The 19,367-nt window shown below is 39.6% G+C and overlaps 1 protein-coding gene across 3 annotated transcripts in view; it reads left to right on the forward strand.

The window, feature by feature from the left end:
* LOC118984760 (Putative N-acetylated-alpha-linked acidic dipeptidase) overlaps window positions 1-19,367 on the forward strand; it is a 75,289-nt gene that overhangs the window by 45,756 nt on the left and 10,166 nt on the right. For 2 of the 3 annotated variants that reach the window (XM_037042933.1, XM_037042935.1), the window contains 6 exons: window positions 525-616; window positions 2,739-2,829; window positions 6,925-7,189; window positions 7,466-7,547; window positions 13,019-13,111; window positions 14,448-14,739. In XM_037042933.1, coding sequence (XP_036898828.1) covers window positions 525-616; window positions 2,739-2,829; window positions 6,925-7,189; window positions 7,466-7,547; window positions 13,019-13,111; window positions 14,448-14,637 — 813 coding nt within the window. In that variant the 3' untranslated portion in view covers window positions 14,638-14,739. Of the gene's footprint in view, window positions 1-524; window positions 617-2,738; window positions 2,830-6,924; window positions 7,190-7,465; window positions 7,548-13,018; window positions 13,112-14,447; window positions 14,740-19,367 lie in introns of those variants that run through there. The other variant, XM_037042934.1, reaches the window with a different exon arrangement.

Genomic DNA, 19,367 nt, shown 5'->3' on the forward strand with positions numbered 1-19,367 from the left:
TTGTGCATCCCCTGCTGGGAACTGGCCTGCAACCCAGGCATGTGCCCTTACTGGGAATCGAACCGCCATCTTGTAGTTTGAAGGCCCGCGCTCAATCCACTGAGCTACGCCAGCCAGGGCTCCATTTTTCTAATAAGAGGAGAATGTTTTTGAGAGCAGTCTCCCTTAACTAAGAAAAATACATAAAATTTTTGTAATATAGCCATTTCTTTGAATACAATGGCTTAGTATAATTTGGTGTAGCCTGTTTTCCATTCCTCCCAAGTAATTGCTATAGTAATTGCACTTATACATAATAAACAACATGAGTACTTTTCCATATTGTCAGACACTCACTATTGTTAAGTCTTAATGACCACTAATGTGGGAAATGCTTCCCTTGTTTTGCTGAATATAGTTTGGCTATTCATTTCTTAGTTAATGAACATTTAGATTTTAAAACATCTGATTTATAAGTATTGTCTCTCTTCCTCTCCATCTCCCTCCCTCTCTTTCTTTCCCTTTCTCTCCTTCAACATGTGTAGATCCAAAGTCCTGATGAAGGCTTTGAAGGCAAATCTCTCTATGAGAGCTGGAATAAAAAAAGCCCTTCACCAGTGTTTGTTGGCATGCCCAGGTGAGCAAACAGACAGACAAAACTCTCTACTGAATTCAGTATGGGATTGTGTTGGAACTAAAAGGCTATTTTCTTTTAATCTTTAATAAAAGTTTAGCTGTTCAAAATTCTTTAACATCTGATCAAGGAAAAGCGGTGTTGAACTTTACAGATAAAATATGACTGTGTGTTTGGAAGTTAAATCCAGCGTAGGCCATCACAAAATGCTTCTCTTTTGAATAGGTAATGTGTACGCAGGGCCCACAAATCAAAGGTTATAATTGTGGAAAGTAATTCCCCCCCCCCCATATTTCAGTCCCCTGGTCACTCTATACATTTTCTTGTTTTTCTGAACATCATACACTTAACAAATATTTTGGCTACTCTAAGAAAAATATAGACACTATTTCAGTTTTGGTTGTGTAAATCTGAGTTAATTTTAGACTGCAATAGAAAACAAAAAGTGTTCATTTGAATACAAAGGATCTGTAGCCCTGGAGACACAGATCAATTTAGCAACCTAAACTGTGTCTACACCACCCCCACCCCACATCAAGGGGGAGCCACCTTTTACAATGAAAGTTCCCACCTAGTTTCTCAACTAAGTATCTTTTATGTAAATGAGGTATCCATCTGTGCAATTCTGATTGGATAGAGTAGGTCTCAATCGTATGTAGAAGAGGAACCCAGAGATTCCCTGCAAGGTTTGAGTCAGGCCAAGTAAACAAGAGCAGCAATTGTGCAGGCAACAGGAGTTTAGTCTGAGGTCCTGTGAGGTGACCAGAGTGCATGAGGGGCGCTTGTCAGCAAATGGCTGCTCGGCTCTACGTTATAAAATCTGGGCCCTGGGTTGACCATGAGGAGTCCATCTCACCAGAAAAATTCCCTCTCAGAGTTCATATGAAATGAAGATTTCTTCTCCAAGCCCACAAGCGAGGGAAGAGGAATACATGTCCCAGTAGTTTAAGATTATAGCTATCAACAATATGAATAATTTAAATTTTCATATCTGATTATCCTTGCAAAATTTCTGCTTCTTTTAACTGTTTCTATACAACAAATATCTATACAACAAATATAGATACGTTGATGAAGGAAATTATTATTTTACTTTATGAATCTTTGTTTAAAAGGGACTTATACAATTGTTACACTGTGATTTATGATAAGAGGTAGCTCCACTTTTGGCACTGAGCTTCTCAAACCCATGTGTTTCCTAAGCTGAGAGAGCTACATAGGTGTTTCTTGTTACATTAATTAGTGCCATTTGGAAAGCACCTAAGAATGAGGGCTGGTTGCCTGGAGAACCAGCCACATGATTAGAGGGTTGAAACTTTCAGTCCAGGGACAGGAGAGGAGCTGAAGGTTGAATTAAGGCCATTGATTTAATTGATCATGTCTGTGCCATGAAGCCTCCACAAAATCCCCAAAGGACTGGGTTCAGAGAGCATCAGGCAGTTGAACAGGTGGAGATTCAGGGAGAGGGAGGGCTTGGGACCTCTGTGTTCCGTCCTGATACCTTAGACATCTCTTCCTTCTGGCTATTTCTGATTTTATGTATATATCCTTTTATAATAATTTAATGATCTAGTATGTAAAGTGTTTCTCTGAGTTCTGTGAATCACTCTGGCAAATTAATTGAACTCAGGGAGGGAGTTATGGGCACCTGCAATCTGTCACTGGTAAGCAGGTAGGAAGCAGGTGGGAGGCACAGGTAACAACCTGGGCTTATACAACTGGCTTCTGAAGTGGGGAAGTAGTGGGCGGGGCAGTCCTGTGAGAATGAGCCCTTAATTTGTGGAATCTCATGCTGTCTCCAGGAATATAGCATCGGTGTTGAGTTGAATTGTAGGACACCTGGTTGGTTTCCCGAATAGTTGCTTGCTGTTGGCATGGGGAGGCTCCCGCTCCACTCATTGGAATTGGGTTCAGGAACACAAAAGAACAATAGTCCCCATACCCAAAATATTCACACAGTAGATATTTTGTGATCAAAACTGATATTTTTCTCAATTGTTTTCTGCTTGTCTAAGATGATACATCTAAAATTTGTATTTGTAATAGTAAGAATGGAGTTTAATGATCTTTAATCTGTACTTGATGAAGCAATTACTCAAATAATCTTGACTTTTGTCCCTCAAAGGATTAGCAAGTTGGGATCTGGTAATGATTTTGAGGTGTTCTTCCAAAGACTCGGGATTCCTTCAGGCATAGCACGGTATACTAAAAAATTGGTAAGTCTATCTACAAGTGCTTCAAGAGTGTGAATAAGGTTTAGCTACACAGATCATTTTTAATCAAGAAAAGTGACTAAAGCACTGGAGGAATAGAGGAATTGAAACAGAGGGAGAAGTCTCAATGGCGGAGATGGTGCTACCACAGGGGGCAGTTCCTGCATCTGGGACCCTTAGCCTTGTGACTTGAACCTCCACATATTCCCTTAAATTGATTTTTTGCTTCATTTAGTGGTATTGTATTTACCCAGTTATTTAAACAAGAAATGTAGAAATTGTCTTTGACTCTTCTCTACACATTGTCATTCAAAATTAATCTCTTATCAAGACCTGCAAATATTTGAATTTTTATTTGATTGCATCTCCAATCATTAAATATAAAAGTTATAATAACAATGGCGGTACAAACAATAAACAGATATACAAGTCATTTTTTATTGCTGCTGATGATAATGACAATTTTATAGTTTTTAATTTTATCAAAGTAACAGATATATAGTTCACAAAATGCCATATAGTACTAGAAAAATGTATAATAAAGAGTGGTCCCTTACTCCACTTTCATCTCATTCTACATTTGATTCTACTCGGCAGATTAAAATTCTTTCAATTAAAACAGTTTTATGTATTCATTTACTTCTTACTAGAGAAGATAGTCATTCAGTTTTCTTATATTGCTTCTTCTCTCAACCCCTGAACACTTAAAACCCTTGTCACATTTCTCCGTATATGGTTGAACTACACTCGTTGATTAGAACACTGTTTGTGTGTTTGCTTTTGTCCATGTGCCCCTAACTAATTCACCACAAACTCTTCGTCTATTCAAACACATCAGGTGATGTGGTAGATTTCTCTGTCCCCATGGGGGTCCTTCTTTGGCTTCTCTGGGTTGTCTGGTTGTTCTTGCTGCCTGTGGTAAAGCTCTGGCCTCTGGAAGTTTCCTTCACTGAGAAATCTGAGAGTGCCTTCCTATCTCTTTCGGAATGGACCTTCTGCTCTCTGGATTTTGTGTCTTCCTATTGCTTGTAAACTCTGTACTTTTTTGAGGGCACATCCTTCAGGAACTTCTTGAAAAAGGTGTATGGAAGTTAAAGACTTTGTGTATCTGAGAATGTTATGTATTCCACATACAATTCTTCCATAATTTAGCTGGGCACAAAACTTTTGGTTGAAAATCTGTACCTTGAGAATTTTGATAGCATGGCTTTATTGTTTTCCAGTCTTCAGAGATTGCTGTTAAGATTTTGGAACCATTTGATCTCAGTTCCTTTGTCTCATATTTTTTAAAGGAAGATTTCAGTATCTTCTCTTTAGGATTCTGTTGTCCTTGATGTACACACATGCCTTGCCTGTGCCATTTTTTCCATACACCAGGCTGTGTACATAATAATGGGCTCTTTGGCCTGTTGGGAACTGCTCTGCCTGGTTTTAAGAACTGTAATTTGCCGCACATGGCTAAGATTTAGTGAGCAACCTCTGGAATGTGAGCAACAGGAGACAAAACTTGTCTCTGGTAGCAAATGCTGCCTCAGCTTACTCCCCTTCCCCCAAAGCATGGTCAGTGTCCATGACAGGTAAGACTCCTCACACAGAGAGGGGCAACTTAAGCCAGACATGATCACTTGGGAGGCCATCATGGAAGAACTCAGGGGGATGGGACAAAGAGGGAGTGATGGACCCTTGCCCCCAACCCCCCAGCTAATGTGACATAGCCCAAGTCCCCATTTCCCTCTGGGAGAAGCATCTCCTGGCTCTATTCCACTTAAGCCAAAAAAACTATGATGGGGAAGGCACTGCAGCCCCATGATGGAAAGGGTGGGTTCCCCGGGTGATCAGGCCTAAGAAAGAATATGTAAAATCCTGTGAAACCTGCTTTGTTTAGAATGCTCTCATTCAAATGATAAGGGTCCAAGCAAGAAGTTTATTCCTCAAAGTTTTATGGCTCTTTAGCTATCTGACCCTGACTGAGAATAAGCCCTCATAGTTCTTTGAATACTATCTACTGTTTGATCCTTACCTGTATTCTTGTGCCAACGAACCCAATAAAAGCCCCTTGAGGAAGGGGCTCGTGGCCCTTCCCCTTTAAGGGATTGGCCACCTTTCCTCCCCAAGCAGATCATGTCTTGGTAGTTTCACTTTCATTCATGGCGGACCGGGGCACTTTGCAGGCAAAGTTGCCCCCACATTAGTCTAGAAAACTGTGTTTTGTATTTGGAGAAAATGTCTTGTCTTTTATTATTTCTCCCTTTTTTTTCCTCATTTTTGAACTACTATTAGTTTAGCATTTGAGGATCTTTTCTGATGTATTTTTCTTTTCTTTTTGTTTCTATCTGTGTCTTTTTCTACTTTCTGTAATATTTTTCTCAACTTTGTCATTCATTTTTTACTGATTTTTTTATTGTTCTTTTTTTGCCTGGCTCCACCCAGCACCCCCCACTACCTCAAGCAATCCCTACACCATTGTTCATGTCCATGGATCCTGTGTAGGTTCTTTGGCTACTTTATTTCCGGTACTCTACTTTACATCTGCAGGGCTACTCTGTAACTACTTATTTGTACTTCTTAATCCCCTTACCTCTTCACCCATTCCCCCACACCCTCCTCTCATCTGGCAACCATCAAAATGCTCTCTGTATCCATGATTCTGTTTCTGTTCTTTTTGTTTCCTTTGTTTTTTAGATTCAATTGTTGATAGATACATATTTTTACTATTTTATTGTTCATAGTTTTGATCTTCTTCTCTTTCTTAAATAAGTCCTTTTAGCATTTAATAGAATAGTGGTTTGGTGATGATGGAGTCCTTTTGTTTTCTCTTATCTGGGAAGCTCTTGATCTGCCCTTCCGTTCTAAATGATGTCTTTGTTGGGCAGAGCAATCTTGGCTGTGGGATCTCCTCTATTTCTTTCATTACCTCCTTACTGTGAGTTGATTTTATTTTAGTTTGTGTGATTGGTCATTTTTAGCAATCTGTGTTATTTAGGAGTGAGACCTTAAAAAGCTGATTGAAACCCTATAGGCAAGGGTGGCCCTTGTCAAATGGGAATCTTCACAGGAGAGGGATCGAGAATGTCTGTTCCAGTTGCTTCACTGGGAGAAAACCAACACTGAGAATTTATTGATCTTTTCTCTTAGACTAGTTTTCTCTCCAGAAAAGAAATTTTTAGTCTCCTACCATTGGGGTAGGAAATTAGACAAAGCTAGATATGGTAGTGATGAGGGTAGATTTTAATATTATCTACATTTTACCTTCAAGAAAACTGCAGCGAATAAAGCTTAATTATCTTTGGGTTACTAACCACTTCAAGTTATTTAGTATTAAGTCCTAAGTCTGCATTCAAATTCTGACACGCTGATTCCAGGGTCTTAGTCTTTTTGACATACATATATAAAGTGTTCTTCTATATCAACAAAAATATGCAGCTAAAAAATGGGGAAAGACATGAATCAGCAAATCACAGTTTGAAAGAAGGCTTTGCCTTTTGCTGTTGATATGTGTCTTGGTTTCTTAAACTGTCCTAGCATCCCTTCTCTCTCCTTAGTGAGATTTTGGGTCCACTCCTGAAACTCTCCTGCTCAGACTCTTGGCTCTTCAGCACACTGCCTGTTAGGGAATTGTTCATTTGTGGAATTTCAGTCACTAAATAATTTGCAGCATTGCCCTTTATAATATTGTATAATGCTTATTTTCCTCTACCAATTCTGTCTTTAAGTTTTTTCCTCAAATGCAACATATTCTTTTTTTGTTTCAAAAACATTTCCACATCTCCTGTACTCTTAAAGGCAAGACTGTTAAGTCTTTCCAAGATAATTTTTATAATATCATTGACGTTACACACACATATTTTTTCATTGGTGAAAACTTGGGGAAGGTTTTAATATTATATTAACCCTTTAGTAAATGGCTTATTGATACTTAAATACTTAAATACTTTATACTTAAATACTTAAATACTTAAATACTTAAATACTTAGGTACTTAAATACTTTATTCATTACTAACCAAAATAGTCGCACCAATATTAATAGTAAATATGGCACAATGTATTATGTAATAAACTATCTTACAAGAGCTACCTTTCCTTTTTTTTTTTGTAGGAAATAAACAAACGTAGGAGCTATCAACTGTATCACAGTGTTTATGAAACATATGAATTGGTGGAAAAGTTCTATGATCCAGCTTTTAAGTATCACCATGCTGTGGCCCAGGTTCGAGGAGGGATGGTATTTGAACTAGCCAACTCCATAGTGCTCCCTTTTGACTGTCGAGATTATGCTGTAGTTTTAAGAAAGTATGCTGATAATATCTACAATATTTCAATGAAACATCCACAAGAAATGAAAACATACAGTGTGTCATTTGGTATGCTACACTTCCTCTTTCTCAATTCATTATCTCTATGTTTTTGTTAATTCCTAAAATATGATGGTCTACTTTAGGTCCATTTGTTATTTATTGCTATTCCATATGATTAGATATTTTGTTTATGTCTACAGATGTATTTTTATTTCACTCATGTTCATTTTGTAATATGTAAAACATAAATACCTTATAAAATACAAAGGAGAACAGCTTCCTATATTGTTCCCTTGCTTAAGCTACGGAAAAATGCCATTTAGGTCCTGATTTTTCTTTTAGATTCACTATTTTCTGCAGTGAAGAACTTTACAGAAATTGCTTCTAAGTTCAATGAGAGACTCCAAGACTTGGATAAAAGCAAGTATGTTCTACATATACAAGTTGGGTATATAATAGATAGAAGTAAAAAGAGATGCATCTTGACATCTTTGTTGAAATATCTTTGCACATTTTTTGCTCCTTCTGTCCCTTCACTCTGGTGCATACTGGGCTGCCATATCTCTCAAAGACCTATTTCTGGCATTTTGAGTTGGTACTCTGCTGCTGGGAAAAGCTGGTGCCTCCTTTACTACCAACTCATCAGGGCAAAATCCCCACCTCTCCAAAAAGTAGAAAACCTTTCTGAAGGTCCTCTACTGTGTGAATGAAGCCTTCTCCAGATTTATCTCCTGTTCTTTCAGTATATGTCCATCATGCTTCCATCAAACTCTCCTATTCCCTGAACACATGTTCTTTCTCCCTCTTCTTAATGTCATTACCGCCACAAAGAATTCTTTTTTTCCACTCCCATCTGGAAAAATTCTGTTTATCTGGAATAACAGTTATTGTAAAGCCATTGTTTTAAGATTAATTCTGCATAAAGTCACAAAAACCAAACATAATTTGAACAGATATTTAACATGGGAGAAAAATAATGTGAGAATATTAAGGAATATTTTGAAAGTAGAATTTTGAGGGTGAATATCTACTTTATATTAAATGTAGATATTGTATGCTAATACAAACATCAAATCCTTGGGGACTGATGCAAGGATAGAAAGATAAGAGTAGAAGGTCCAAAAATAAGCTAGTGATAAATAAAGATGTATTTGTAATGAAGGATACATAAAATCAATGGGGAAAGAAGGACATATTAAAAATATTGTTGTATAAACTTTTATAGCAACTAATTAATAAGTGAGTTCAGAGTCTCATTTCAAATTTTATGCAAACATAAGTAACAAGTGTGGAATTCTTTACTAAAAATTGAAATTTCTTGAAAGAGAAATTCCAAGTTTAGAAGCAACAAGGAAATGACACTACAGTCAGATTTGAGACTATTGCCCTGGTAAATAACATGAAAATTAATTATCGATAACAGTGACAAAGAGTGGGAAACCTCTTCTGAAGTGCCTGTAGGACAGCCTGTCTCCTAATTAATACCCAGAGGATTGGTGGGGTTGGGGGAACGGGGGGCGGGGGAGGGCAGGATCCTCACGGAGACTTCTATTCCTCTCCAAGGCAAAAGCTTGGGAAGCTTCTTTTCTACCAAATTTAGAAAGGGAGTAGTGTATGTTAGCAGGAGGAACCTGGTTCTTCTTGCTGAAACAATAAAGAATTACATATCAGCAACTCTAGTCATGTGCAAGCAGGGTTTATTAGTGATACGTTCTAACGGAAGAGAGCAGGCCTTGCCAAGGTTGGGGAAGAAAGGCAAGAGCAGGGATGGCAAGATATGTGTCTTGGTTTCTTAAACTGTCCTAGCATCCCTTCTCTAAAGGGTGACAAGAGGTCCTTTATTCCTCAGGTCCTTTATTCCGAGGACTTACATAGTTAGTAAGATGGGAGTGAGGGAGTTGCATATTGATTGGTGGGTAAAAGTGATGCCAGCTTCCCCTGGGGGGACATGACTATGTAGGTATGTGTGGGGGTTCTTTTCCAGACAGTGGAAATGATACACAGAATTTCAAGGTCTTCCCTTCCACCTTATAGGCCTTGGGATACTCGGGACACATGATAATCTTAGTAAGATAGTTACAGAAGCTTACAGAAGCCCTGTCTCAAGGACTCTTCCCTCCTCTTGTACTATCTTTACTTGTATTGTTCAGAATGCCAGGCAATCTTGTCAAACCAGGCTCAGGACTGCTGCATTAGTGGGACATGTCTCCTCCCACTTCCCAGCCTTGATTTGCTATCTATTCTACCTAGTGCTAAAAGGTATTGCTTGGCAACCAGGACTCTAGACGCTGGCCAGCAATAGCAGTGCAGCCTCAGAGTTCTCCCTATGCTATCTTCTGCTTCATATATATATTTAAAAATTTTTCTTTTGAAAACTGATAAGAAAATCCAAAAGAACAAAGTTGGAAATACTGGCAGCAGACAAAGCAAACAAATCTAAAAGAGGATACCACCTATGCAGAAATACATATAAAAATATTCAAATCCATTAATAACTCAAAAATACAAATGAAAATTTTATTTATTTGCACATCAAATTAGTTACTATTAAATTTGCTTGTGCCCACTGCTATAGGCTGTTCACTGAAGCATTGTGACTTATGACCTTTTGAAAAATAGAATTACATGTTACTGAAGTTTTAATAGCCATCACATAGTTCTTACATTTTGCTATATTTTTGTTTCTTGAATAATTTTCTTTGTTTTTTTGAGTTACCCTTCCCACATCATCTCTTTTTTCCTAAAGTATATTTTATTATAATGCTATTACAGTTTCTTATTTTTTCTCCTTCTTATTCCCCTCTTCCCTGAACCCCCAATCCCACCGGCATTCTCCCCTTTAGTTCATGTCCATGGGTTGTACATATAAGTTCTTTGGCTTCTCCATTTCCTGTACTATTCTTAACTTCTGCTTGTCTATTTTATGCCTACCATTTATGCTTCTTATTCCCTGCACCTTTTCCCTCATTCTCTCCCCTTTCCCACTGATAACCCTCCAGGTGATCTCCTTTTCTGTGATTCTGTTCCTGTTCTAGTTGTTTCCTTAGTTTTTTTTTTTTTTTTTTAGGTTCAGTTGTTGATAGTTGTGAGTTTGTTGTCATTTTAATGTTTGTGTTTTTAATCATCTTCTTTTTCTTAGATAAGTTCCTTCAACATTTCATATAATAAGGGCTTGGTGGTGATGAACTCCTTTAATGTGACTTTATCTGGGAATCACTTTATCTGCCCTTCCACTATAAATGATAGTTTTGCTGGGTAGAGTAATCTTGGATGTAGATCCTTGCCTTTCATGACTTGGAATACTTCTTCCCAGCTCCTTCTCACCTGTAAGGTTTCTTTTGAGAAATCAGCTGATAATCTTATGGGCACTCCTTTGTAGGTAACTGTCCCCTTCTCTCTTGCTCTTTTTAAGATTCTCTACTTATCTTTAGTCTTGGCTAATGTGATTATAACGTGCCTTGGTGTGTTCTTCCTTGGTGCCAACTTCTTGGGACTCCCTGAGTTTCCTGGACTTCCTGGAAGTCTATTTCCTATTCCAGATTGGGGAAGTTCTTCATTATTTTTCAAATAAGTTTTCAATTTCTGGTTCTTCCTCTTCTCCTTTTGGCATCTCTATGTCAGATGCTGGAAACTTTAAAGTTGTCCTGGAGGTTCCTAAGCCTCTTGTCAGTGTTTTGAATCTTGCTTCCTCATTTCATTGTGATTGAATGTTTATTTCTTCCTTTTGCTCCAAATCAGTCCCAGTTTCTTTCCTTTCACCATGGTTCCCTGTATACTCTTTATTTCACTTTGCATAGCCTTCACTTTTTCCTCTATTTTGTGACCATACTCAACCATTTCTATAAGCATCCTGATTACCAGTGTTTTGAACTGTGCATCAGGTAGATTGGATATCTCTTTGTCATTTAGTTCTAATTTTGGAGCTTTGATCTGTTCTTTCATTTTGACCATATTTCTTTGTCCCTGTAGAGCCTTAGGTACTCTCCAATGCAAGGCAACCCATGTCACTGCATTGTGGTACCATATGTAGGGGGAGTGTCAGGAGGGAACAATGCCACTTGCTCTGTTCTCAGCCTGGTTTTCAGTCTCTTCTCCTGCTACCCACAAGCAAATTGGGCCCTTCCGGTGCTGATTCCAGGATGGGTGGGTTTGTGTACATTCTAGGATGCTGTGGGTCTCTCCAGTGAACTCTCCTGTGAGGCTGGGAGTTTATTCTGCTTCTCTACCCCTCCCAGATTTTTACAGCCAGAGGTTTTAAGGCTTTCTTTTTCTGCACTGTAAACCTGGGTGGTACCATCTGTCTCACTCCCCACTTGTTCTTCCCAGCTTATCTGCACACAAATGTGGGACTGCCCAGTCCTCCAGCTGCTACCTTGCTGTGTGTCCTTTCCAGCCCCTCTGACTGCCAATCTTTATCCCTCCTACCAGTCTGGATGAATGTTTCCTCCTTAACTTCTTGATTGTTGGACTTCCGTACAATTATATTTGCTGGCAGTTCTGGTTATTTTCTGTTTTTCAATTTGTTGTTGTCCTTCTTTTGGTTGTTCAAGGAGGAAAAGTGTATCTACTTACACCTCCATCTTGGCCAGAAGTCCTGTTTCTTGAATCTTTTCCTTAAGGAAAGAGTTTCAAGTTTGAAAGAAAAAAAAGTCTTCTCTGAGAAAATGTGATTTATAATACCCAATAATTAAAAATAATTTTAATACCTAAGAGGAAAGACATTACTAAAAAAATTAGGTGTCTACCAATTTAAACATTTATAAGCATTACAATTGATGATTATAAAGGAAGTACAATAAGATATTTATAATAAAATGTGAAGTAAACAAAAAGAATATAAAATTGTAAATATAGTTGACTATATTCTTATTGAATATAGAGAACAAGTAAACCAATTTATATAATACTGGTATTATCTTGTGATGAATATGAAGCCCTTTATACTTTATAATCCTTTCCAAATTTCTTATGTGCAAAAATGTCAACAATGAAAAATAAACTTTAAAGAGATCCTTAAAATAATGGCATTTTCTCTGTCTGGAAAATTATCTGTAAGTCAGATTATGACTTTCACTTCTTTGAGTATTTCTGTATTTGTTTTATTTGTTCCAAATGATACTAAGGTACAGTTTCTGTCTCTGTGTTATTGTTTCCAAATTTGGAACTCTAGAGCAATGCCATGCATGACAATAGTAAATGCTGGCTAAAGTAAATTAAACTGGATGTTGAATTTCTAAACTAAAACTGAAATCTGAGGAGGAGACACTTCTTTAATTAATTCCTTGACCCATCAAAAAATATACAATTGACTCCTTGGTACCTTCATGCTCACATCATATTCACTCCAAAGACAGATAATTCTCTAGTCTCCTGAGGGAGTCAGCATGTTTCTGGAGTGAAAAGATCCCATATATATAACTGGTCCTCTGAGTATTACCTCTCAGGGTTACTTCAAATTGAATCTTCCTGCATAAGGAATGTTCACTGATTTTCAGTGGTAGCCACAAGGTCAGGAAGACAGAGAGAGAGAGAGGGAGAGAGAGAGAAATATGTGTGTATACATTGAAATTGCTTCCATAGCAGATTAATAAGTTATCTAAGATTAAAAAAAGTTTTGCCTATGTTTAACTACCTGGGTTTATCAATTAATTATTATTTCAATATGAATAAAAGTTACTTTTATTTTTCCCATTGGCATGCATAACTATTTCTATAGTTTTCTAAGCCTGAGCAGAATAGTATTTTATACAATTTTTAAAATGTAACTACATTATTTTTCTTAATTTGAAACTACAAAAATTTAAAATATATTAGCATTGTTTTGTGCTAATTTTTTGTTTGCTAAGTAGTGTACACATTTTCATAAGGTTATAACTGCATTAATTTCCTTTTTAGCCTAATATTATTGAGAATTATGAATGATCAACTCATGTTTCTGGAACGAGCATTTATTGACCCTTTAGGGTTACCAGACAGGCCTTTCTATAGGTAAGGGGGAAAAAATGACTCATTTTAATATCATTTCTTTTTTTGCACTGTAAAAAATAGTATCATAATTGATTTCTTGCAAGACAATAGAAAGTGTTAAAATGCATTTTGTATATGATGTACTATTTTTTAATATAATGTAATATAATCATTATGTATCTTTCCTTTTACTGTCTTGTTTCTACTTATAAAATGATATATGTTCACTGTAAGAAACTTAGAAGATTCAGAAAGTCACAAGGAGAAAATAAAAATCTCCTCAATCCCATCAGTCATTTATAAAATCATGTTCATATTTTAATGTATATAATTTTAGCCCTTCTCTCATTTTATATTTATGTATATACATAAGATATGCAGGGGTGGGCAAAAGTAGGTTTACAGTTGTAATGCAAGTAAATAATACAATAATTAATAAACTAATGTAATAAACTATTTTATATACTGTAAACCTACTTTTGTCCACCCCATATTTATTCATAAATATATACAATATATAATATAATAATTTACTCACTTTCCTAATGCTGACATTAGAATGTTTTTCTGTTTTTGACAGATATAATATTTCTGTTCCCAGGCTGATCTTACCAAGTATTACAAAATTAATTTATCATTGACCATCATGGGTCCATATATAGGGATTATCAAAGGATTGGAATTGGGTGTAAGGGCATTTTCCAGACAGGGTGACTGGTTTGCCAATGGTGGCATGATTGTGCCTCCTGCTTACGTCAGACTGAACATTAGAATTGTTTCTAATGATTCTTCATGCTTTAAGCCAGGCATTTTACATGTTTGCATGACTTCTTTTTTAAAGAGGAGAGAAAATAAAATGGTTGGCTGGTCCCAGATAAGACATTAAGAGTCAACTTTGCTACACCACAGGGGATGAAGTGGTATCGTGAAAAGTTAGCGCATATTTGCAATGTGCCTTGAGACTGAGCATGTAATCACTCAGGCCTCAATTTCCTTTTCTATGAAATACTAATAGTAACTCTTTTTAGAGTTCATTTTTAAGAATTATAAAAATTATGTGTAAATTCTGTCAACCATGCTCTATAGCAGATGATGAGCTGTTTTTGCTGTTGTTATTTTTGTTGCTCAAAACCACTTTAATTCATCTGTTTAAAGTCAAAATGTTACTAATTAATACGCATTCCGTAGGCCAGTCTTTGGAGATGATTGAACCTGGAAGTTGAGTTGAGAAGTGGCTTATTAAAATCATAAAATTAGAATTGTGTGATCCAGGACCTGTTGCATGCTCCTGTTTTTAACTTGTATATATCACTGGACAACTAATGGATAGCCAACTTTTTTTTTTTTTAATCAACAGGCATGTCATCTATGCACCAAGCAACCACAACAAGTATGCAGGGGAGTCATTCCCAGGAATTTATGATGCTCTGTTTGATATTGAAAACAAAGCAGACCCTTCCAAGGCCTGGGGAGAAGTGAAGAGACAGATTTCTATTGCAGCCTTCACGGTCCAGGCTGCAGCAGGGACTCTGAGAGAAGTAGCCTGAGGTGCTTCTGTAGAGAGTCCATAATGAATAGGTATGTTCTGTCACTAAGAACACCATCACGGGTGTGTCGACAAGCTAAAAATTAAAGTTGTGGAAATCTTAGTATTTTTTTTCTTTCTCTCCATGGATCAGGAAAGAGAGATGATTTTTATTCTATAATTACAGAAGGTCATTCTGAAGCTGAACTGTGTGTTAAAATGAAGAACAGCCTAATATGTTAAAACTCTTGTGTGGGGTTGTCAGGGAATCAAGTCTAATTCAGTGCTTCTAAACCTATGCCTCTCAATGCACACATGGGGCACATCAGTTTGTATAAGACCCCAAGGGACAATTCACAGGGTCGCTCCAAACCGGAGGCCTCAAGTCCTGTGTGGCCTCTGAGGCTGAGAGGCTACTCTCTTATCACACTAGTTAGACAACACGTACAGTGAAAAATAATGAATAAAACAGCACGTGCAGACCTCCCCAACGCCTATAACCAAAGGAAGAAGTGGAACATTACCAATATCCTTGGTTCCCCCAAGTACTGTTGACCAGCATGCATTCCTCTTCTCCCAGAGGTACTCACATTCTTGAATTTTATGTTGCTCTGTCCTGTTATTTATAATTTTACCACATGGCTAGATCCCCTGTGTGTTTTGGGCCTTATGTATTTTTGAACTTTTTATAAGTAAAACTATACCATGTGCATTATTCTAGGACTGGAGTTTTTCACTAACTTTGAAGGTTGCTCCATGCATTATTGTGGCTGTAGTTCACCAGATTTCACTGACATGGAGCATTTTCTCTTGCATGATTATGACATTTATGATTCAAGATCTAGTTAAGGTAGAGAAACATAAATAGGGCATGTCAATACAAAGAATGATTGATCAAAAAAAAAAGCATGAAACAATGAGGGACTGCCTAGTAGAAGGTAAAGAACTCTATAGAATAGGATAGTGGAAACAAGAAGCAGTCTCTGTCCCTAGGTCTGAGACAGAGCAGCTGATGAGGAGTCTGCCCCTGCCCACCACGGGCCTCACTGAATATGAGGGGAGCAGCTGTGGTGCTGCTCTAGCAGAACTTGCTGAAAGGTACACCCCCGACCTCCCCAGAATCTTGCACTTTAGCCACTGTGAGCAGCTGTTTATAGCGAAGTGTCTTGCCAGAGGCATTCTACAACAAAACCAGCCCCGGCCAGCGTTGGAAGAAGCTCCTGCTGCTGGTGTTGCTGGCCACCTTGAACTGCAAGGTGCTAGCAGGAGACGTGCTATAGCAGCAGCAGGAACTACAGGATGGGGCAATGGTGAAGCTAAGTGCAGGGCAGGGGCCAAGGGAAATCATTTGCATGCAGGGGGCTGTCAAGGGAGCACGTGGGAAGCAGGGAGGGAAACTGCTTCTTCTAATGTTGCTTCAATGCCTGCTGCTCAAGGGTTAACATCATGCCTCTTTGCAAGAAAAGCATTATTTAAAGGTTACAATGTCAAACTTCATTGTGCTATTTCCTTTATTTTTTTAAATAAATTGAGTATCATTAGTTGAATTTTTAGAATTTGGAGAGCTCACTGGAATAGTTACTGACAAAAGGGATTAAAATGGACTACATATACAGATTGGTTGTCTATCAAGATTTTAATGCATTTAGTCTATCTGAAAAAAGTGTTATAAGAACTATATCTAGAATTAAAGTAAATTAAGCTCTTTCAGGGAAAGCACGATAAAATGCATCACTAGCAGTAACAATAAAAATCATTATATATTCTTGTAAAAAATAAAAAAAAAGGGTCTAGATGCATTTACAAAGAAGGGACAATGAGGAGTAATTTGGAAGTAATAAGTTGGATAACTGGCACACAACACAATGTATTTGTTCACTTTCCTGCAGGTGGGCATTTGGAATGTTTTCTGTATGTTGCTTCTATGAACATGTCTGACAATACATTTATAATAACAAAGGATCAAATAGGAATCATATACAAAGAAAAAGAGTGATATATATATATATATATATTGAAGATATATATATATTCTATATATTCTGTATATATTATATATAGAATATATATTATATATATATTGAAGTTACTTTTGCAGTTACTTTTGTACCCTATCTTGGGGACACTGCATATCTACATCTTACTCTGTGGACCACATTTAGTGGCCTCCAACTTTTTTTGGCACCAGGGACTGATTTCATGGAAGACAATTTTTCCAGACAGTGGGGAGGAGGGGATGGCTTTACAGCTTGCGATACAGCTTAACTGTCACTTGCCTCTCACTGAAAGGCCTTTGATCTGAGTCTGTAAGCAATTAATTTATTATAGTCTGTGCAGTCACACTTCTTTGCTGATGATAATTTGTATTTGTACCATGGAAGAGCTGAGAGTTGCTCAGCCACTTGACTGACTGCTTCTGGGAGGCCCCTCACCCAGTCTGTCTTTGGGAGTAGAAGCAATGGGAGGAATCTCTGGGGATACAGAGCTGTGTGCTCCCAGGAGCAGACCGAAGGAGTCCCTGTCAATCTGGAAGGACAGACTGAAGGGTCACCTGTGAATCCACAGATTCCATGACCTCCCGTACCCTTCCTCCCTCTCAGGTCCCCTCTCCAAGCTGCAGCACAGAACCCAGTATGAAGACAATGGCCACTACAGCATTTTAAAACAGAACCATCTTTATTCATAACTGACACACAATGCTACAGAGGAGCTGCTTTTACCCCACCCACCCCCACCATCATAGTCCTGCTCTGCTTCCCTGCCACCCATGTCAGTAGAGCAGTCAGGATCAGCCCTGGGGTAAGAAGAGCCCATGACTCCTCTGAGGGACAGTGGGGTCACATCTAGGCTGGGGTCGCCAGGGTCTGGCAGTGGGACAGACACCCCACTGCTCCATACTGGCTGCTGTGCTGCTTCCTTCAACTCCCTGTGACAGACTGGTCACACTTTCTCTTCTGATGCTGGGACTGAGCAGCTCCCTGGGGCCCCCAAACTGCAGGGCAGGCAAGGCCTGAGGCAGGGACAGGATCCAGAGGGAGCTCAGGGGGCAGCAGGCTGTTGCCAGAGGCTCAGAGGAAGGACAGGCTGGGCAGGTTCTCCTCATTCTCACTGCACCTGCCCACTGGCCTGCAAGTCTCCCTAATAGGAGAGGTCTCTCTGGGAATGGAGGCAGCCCTGGGCCCCAGTGCAGAGTAGGAGTGCCTGGGACCCTGGGGAGCAAAGAGGGGGCATCGAGCCTGCAGTGGTGGGCACTCCTGACGTCCTGAAAAGACAGCAAAGGCTTTGGGCTTGGACAGGTGGGCACCTGCTTGGTCGTGGCTTTGGCGGTCCTTGAAGTCAGTCTCTGGTGGGGAGGCTTTGTCACTGACCCACAGCTGGGGGCCATGGTCACACCTCTTGGTGTCCTGGCTGGCTACAGACTCAGAAGGACTCAAGTACAATTGGGGTGCACCGTGACTCAGGGGTGCCTGCACACCCTTCTCCTTTGAGGCCAGGAGTCATTCCTCTACCAGCTGGGAGGAAGAAGGGGATAGTGACTGGTTCTGCACCTGAGTGTGAGAGGACACATGTGAGTGATAGGACAATGGCAATGGGGGAGGAGGGAAGGAGGGTGTCATATTGACTCAAATCCAAAACAGACATGTAGCTCTCCTGCGTCTTCCTGTGCCATATTCCAATCTTTGTGCTCTTCCCCCATCCTCTCCTTCCTGTCACCCTCTCCTTCCTGTCATGCACTTTCTTGTCATCCTGTACTGCACCCACCCCAGAACTGGCCTCTCAGCATGCCATGCATACAGGCAGGGGTGGGCTGGACAGAGTCATGTGCACCCCCAGTCTGAGTTGCTGCCTTCCCTGGTCTACCTGGGTGCTCCCTCCCATGGCTCACCTGGGGTCCCCAGGTCGCCAATCTACCTGGAGTCCCTCCCTCCTTGTTTAACCTAGGGCCCCTCCTCTAACTCACCTGCAGTCTGTTTCTCTCATGGCTCATCTAGAGCCCCTCTCCCATTTTCCTAAGTTCCATTCCACCACTGGCTCACCTGTACAGGAGTGAGTTGTTTCTCCTGCCCCAAGTCCTCAGCTAGGGCCAAGACATCCAACTGTGCTCCTGGGGAAAGCAACTATGCCAGTAATTGGGGGTGAATGACCTCTGTCACCTGGGACAGAAGGAAGAGGCCATGAGCACCCCTGGCAGGGAGTGACCTGTGAGTCAGTAGAACCAAGAGGAAAATTGGAAAAGCAAAGGTCCACCCCACCCTCTCCTACAAGGTGACTGTTTTACAACTCATGGTCATCAGCTACAGACACACACACAGGAACATACACACAGACAAACACAAGGGCATACCCACACACACCACACATACAACATGCACACTGTCATGCACACACCCAGCTCAGGGACAAAGAACAGAGCTTAATCCCATCCACCCAGGCAGAACCCTGGTCTGGGGCCTGGGGTGCTGCCCTCTAGAATCCTGTAGACCTCGGAGCTATGAGCCAGTCCACCTTGACAACAAAGTCTTCCTAGGAACACAGCGTGTCAATGTAGATGAGGAGACCAGGGTCCAGGTAGGTCTCACTCTTTTCCTGCTGTGAATCCTTTCTGTCCTCTCCCAATTCTCCACCTGACAGCCCCAGGGCTGAGAGGGCCAGCCGCACCAGCTTGTCCATGAATTCCCTGTACCCTTTCAAGACCCCAGGGGGAATATCCTTTTGTGCTTTGGTCTCCAGGGGCCCTGGGATCTGTGGGTG

This window comes from Sturnira hondurensis, unplaced genomic scaffold, assembly GCF_014824575.4.
Source record: "Sturnira hondurensis isolate 20B ecotype Veracruz unplaced genomic scaffold, ASM1482457v3 Scaffold0003801, whole genome shotgun sequence".
NCBI lineage: Eukaryota > Metazoa > Chordata > Mammalia > Chiroptera > Phyllostomidae > Sturnira > Sturnira hondurensis.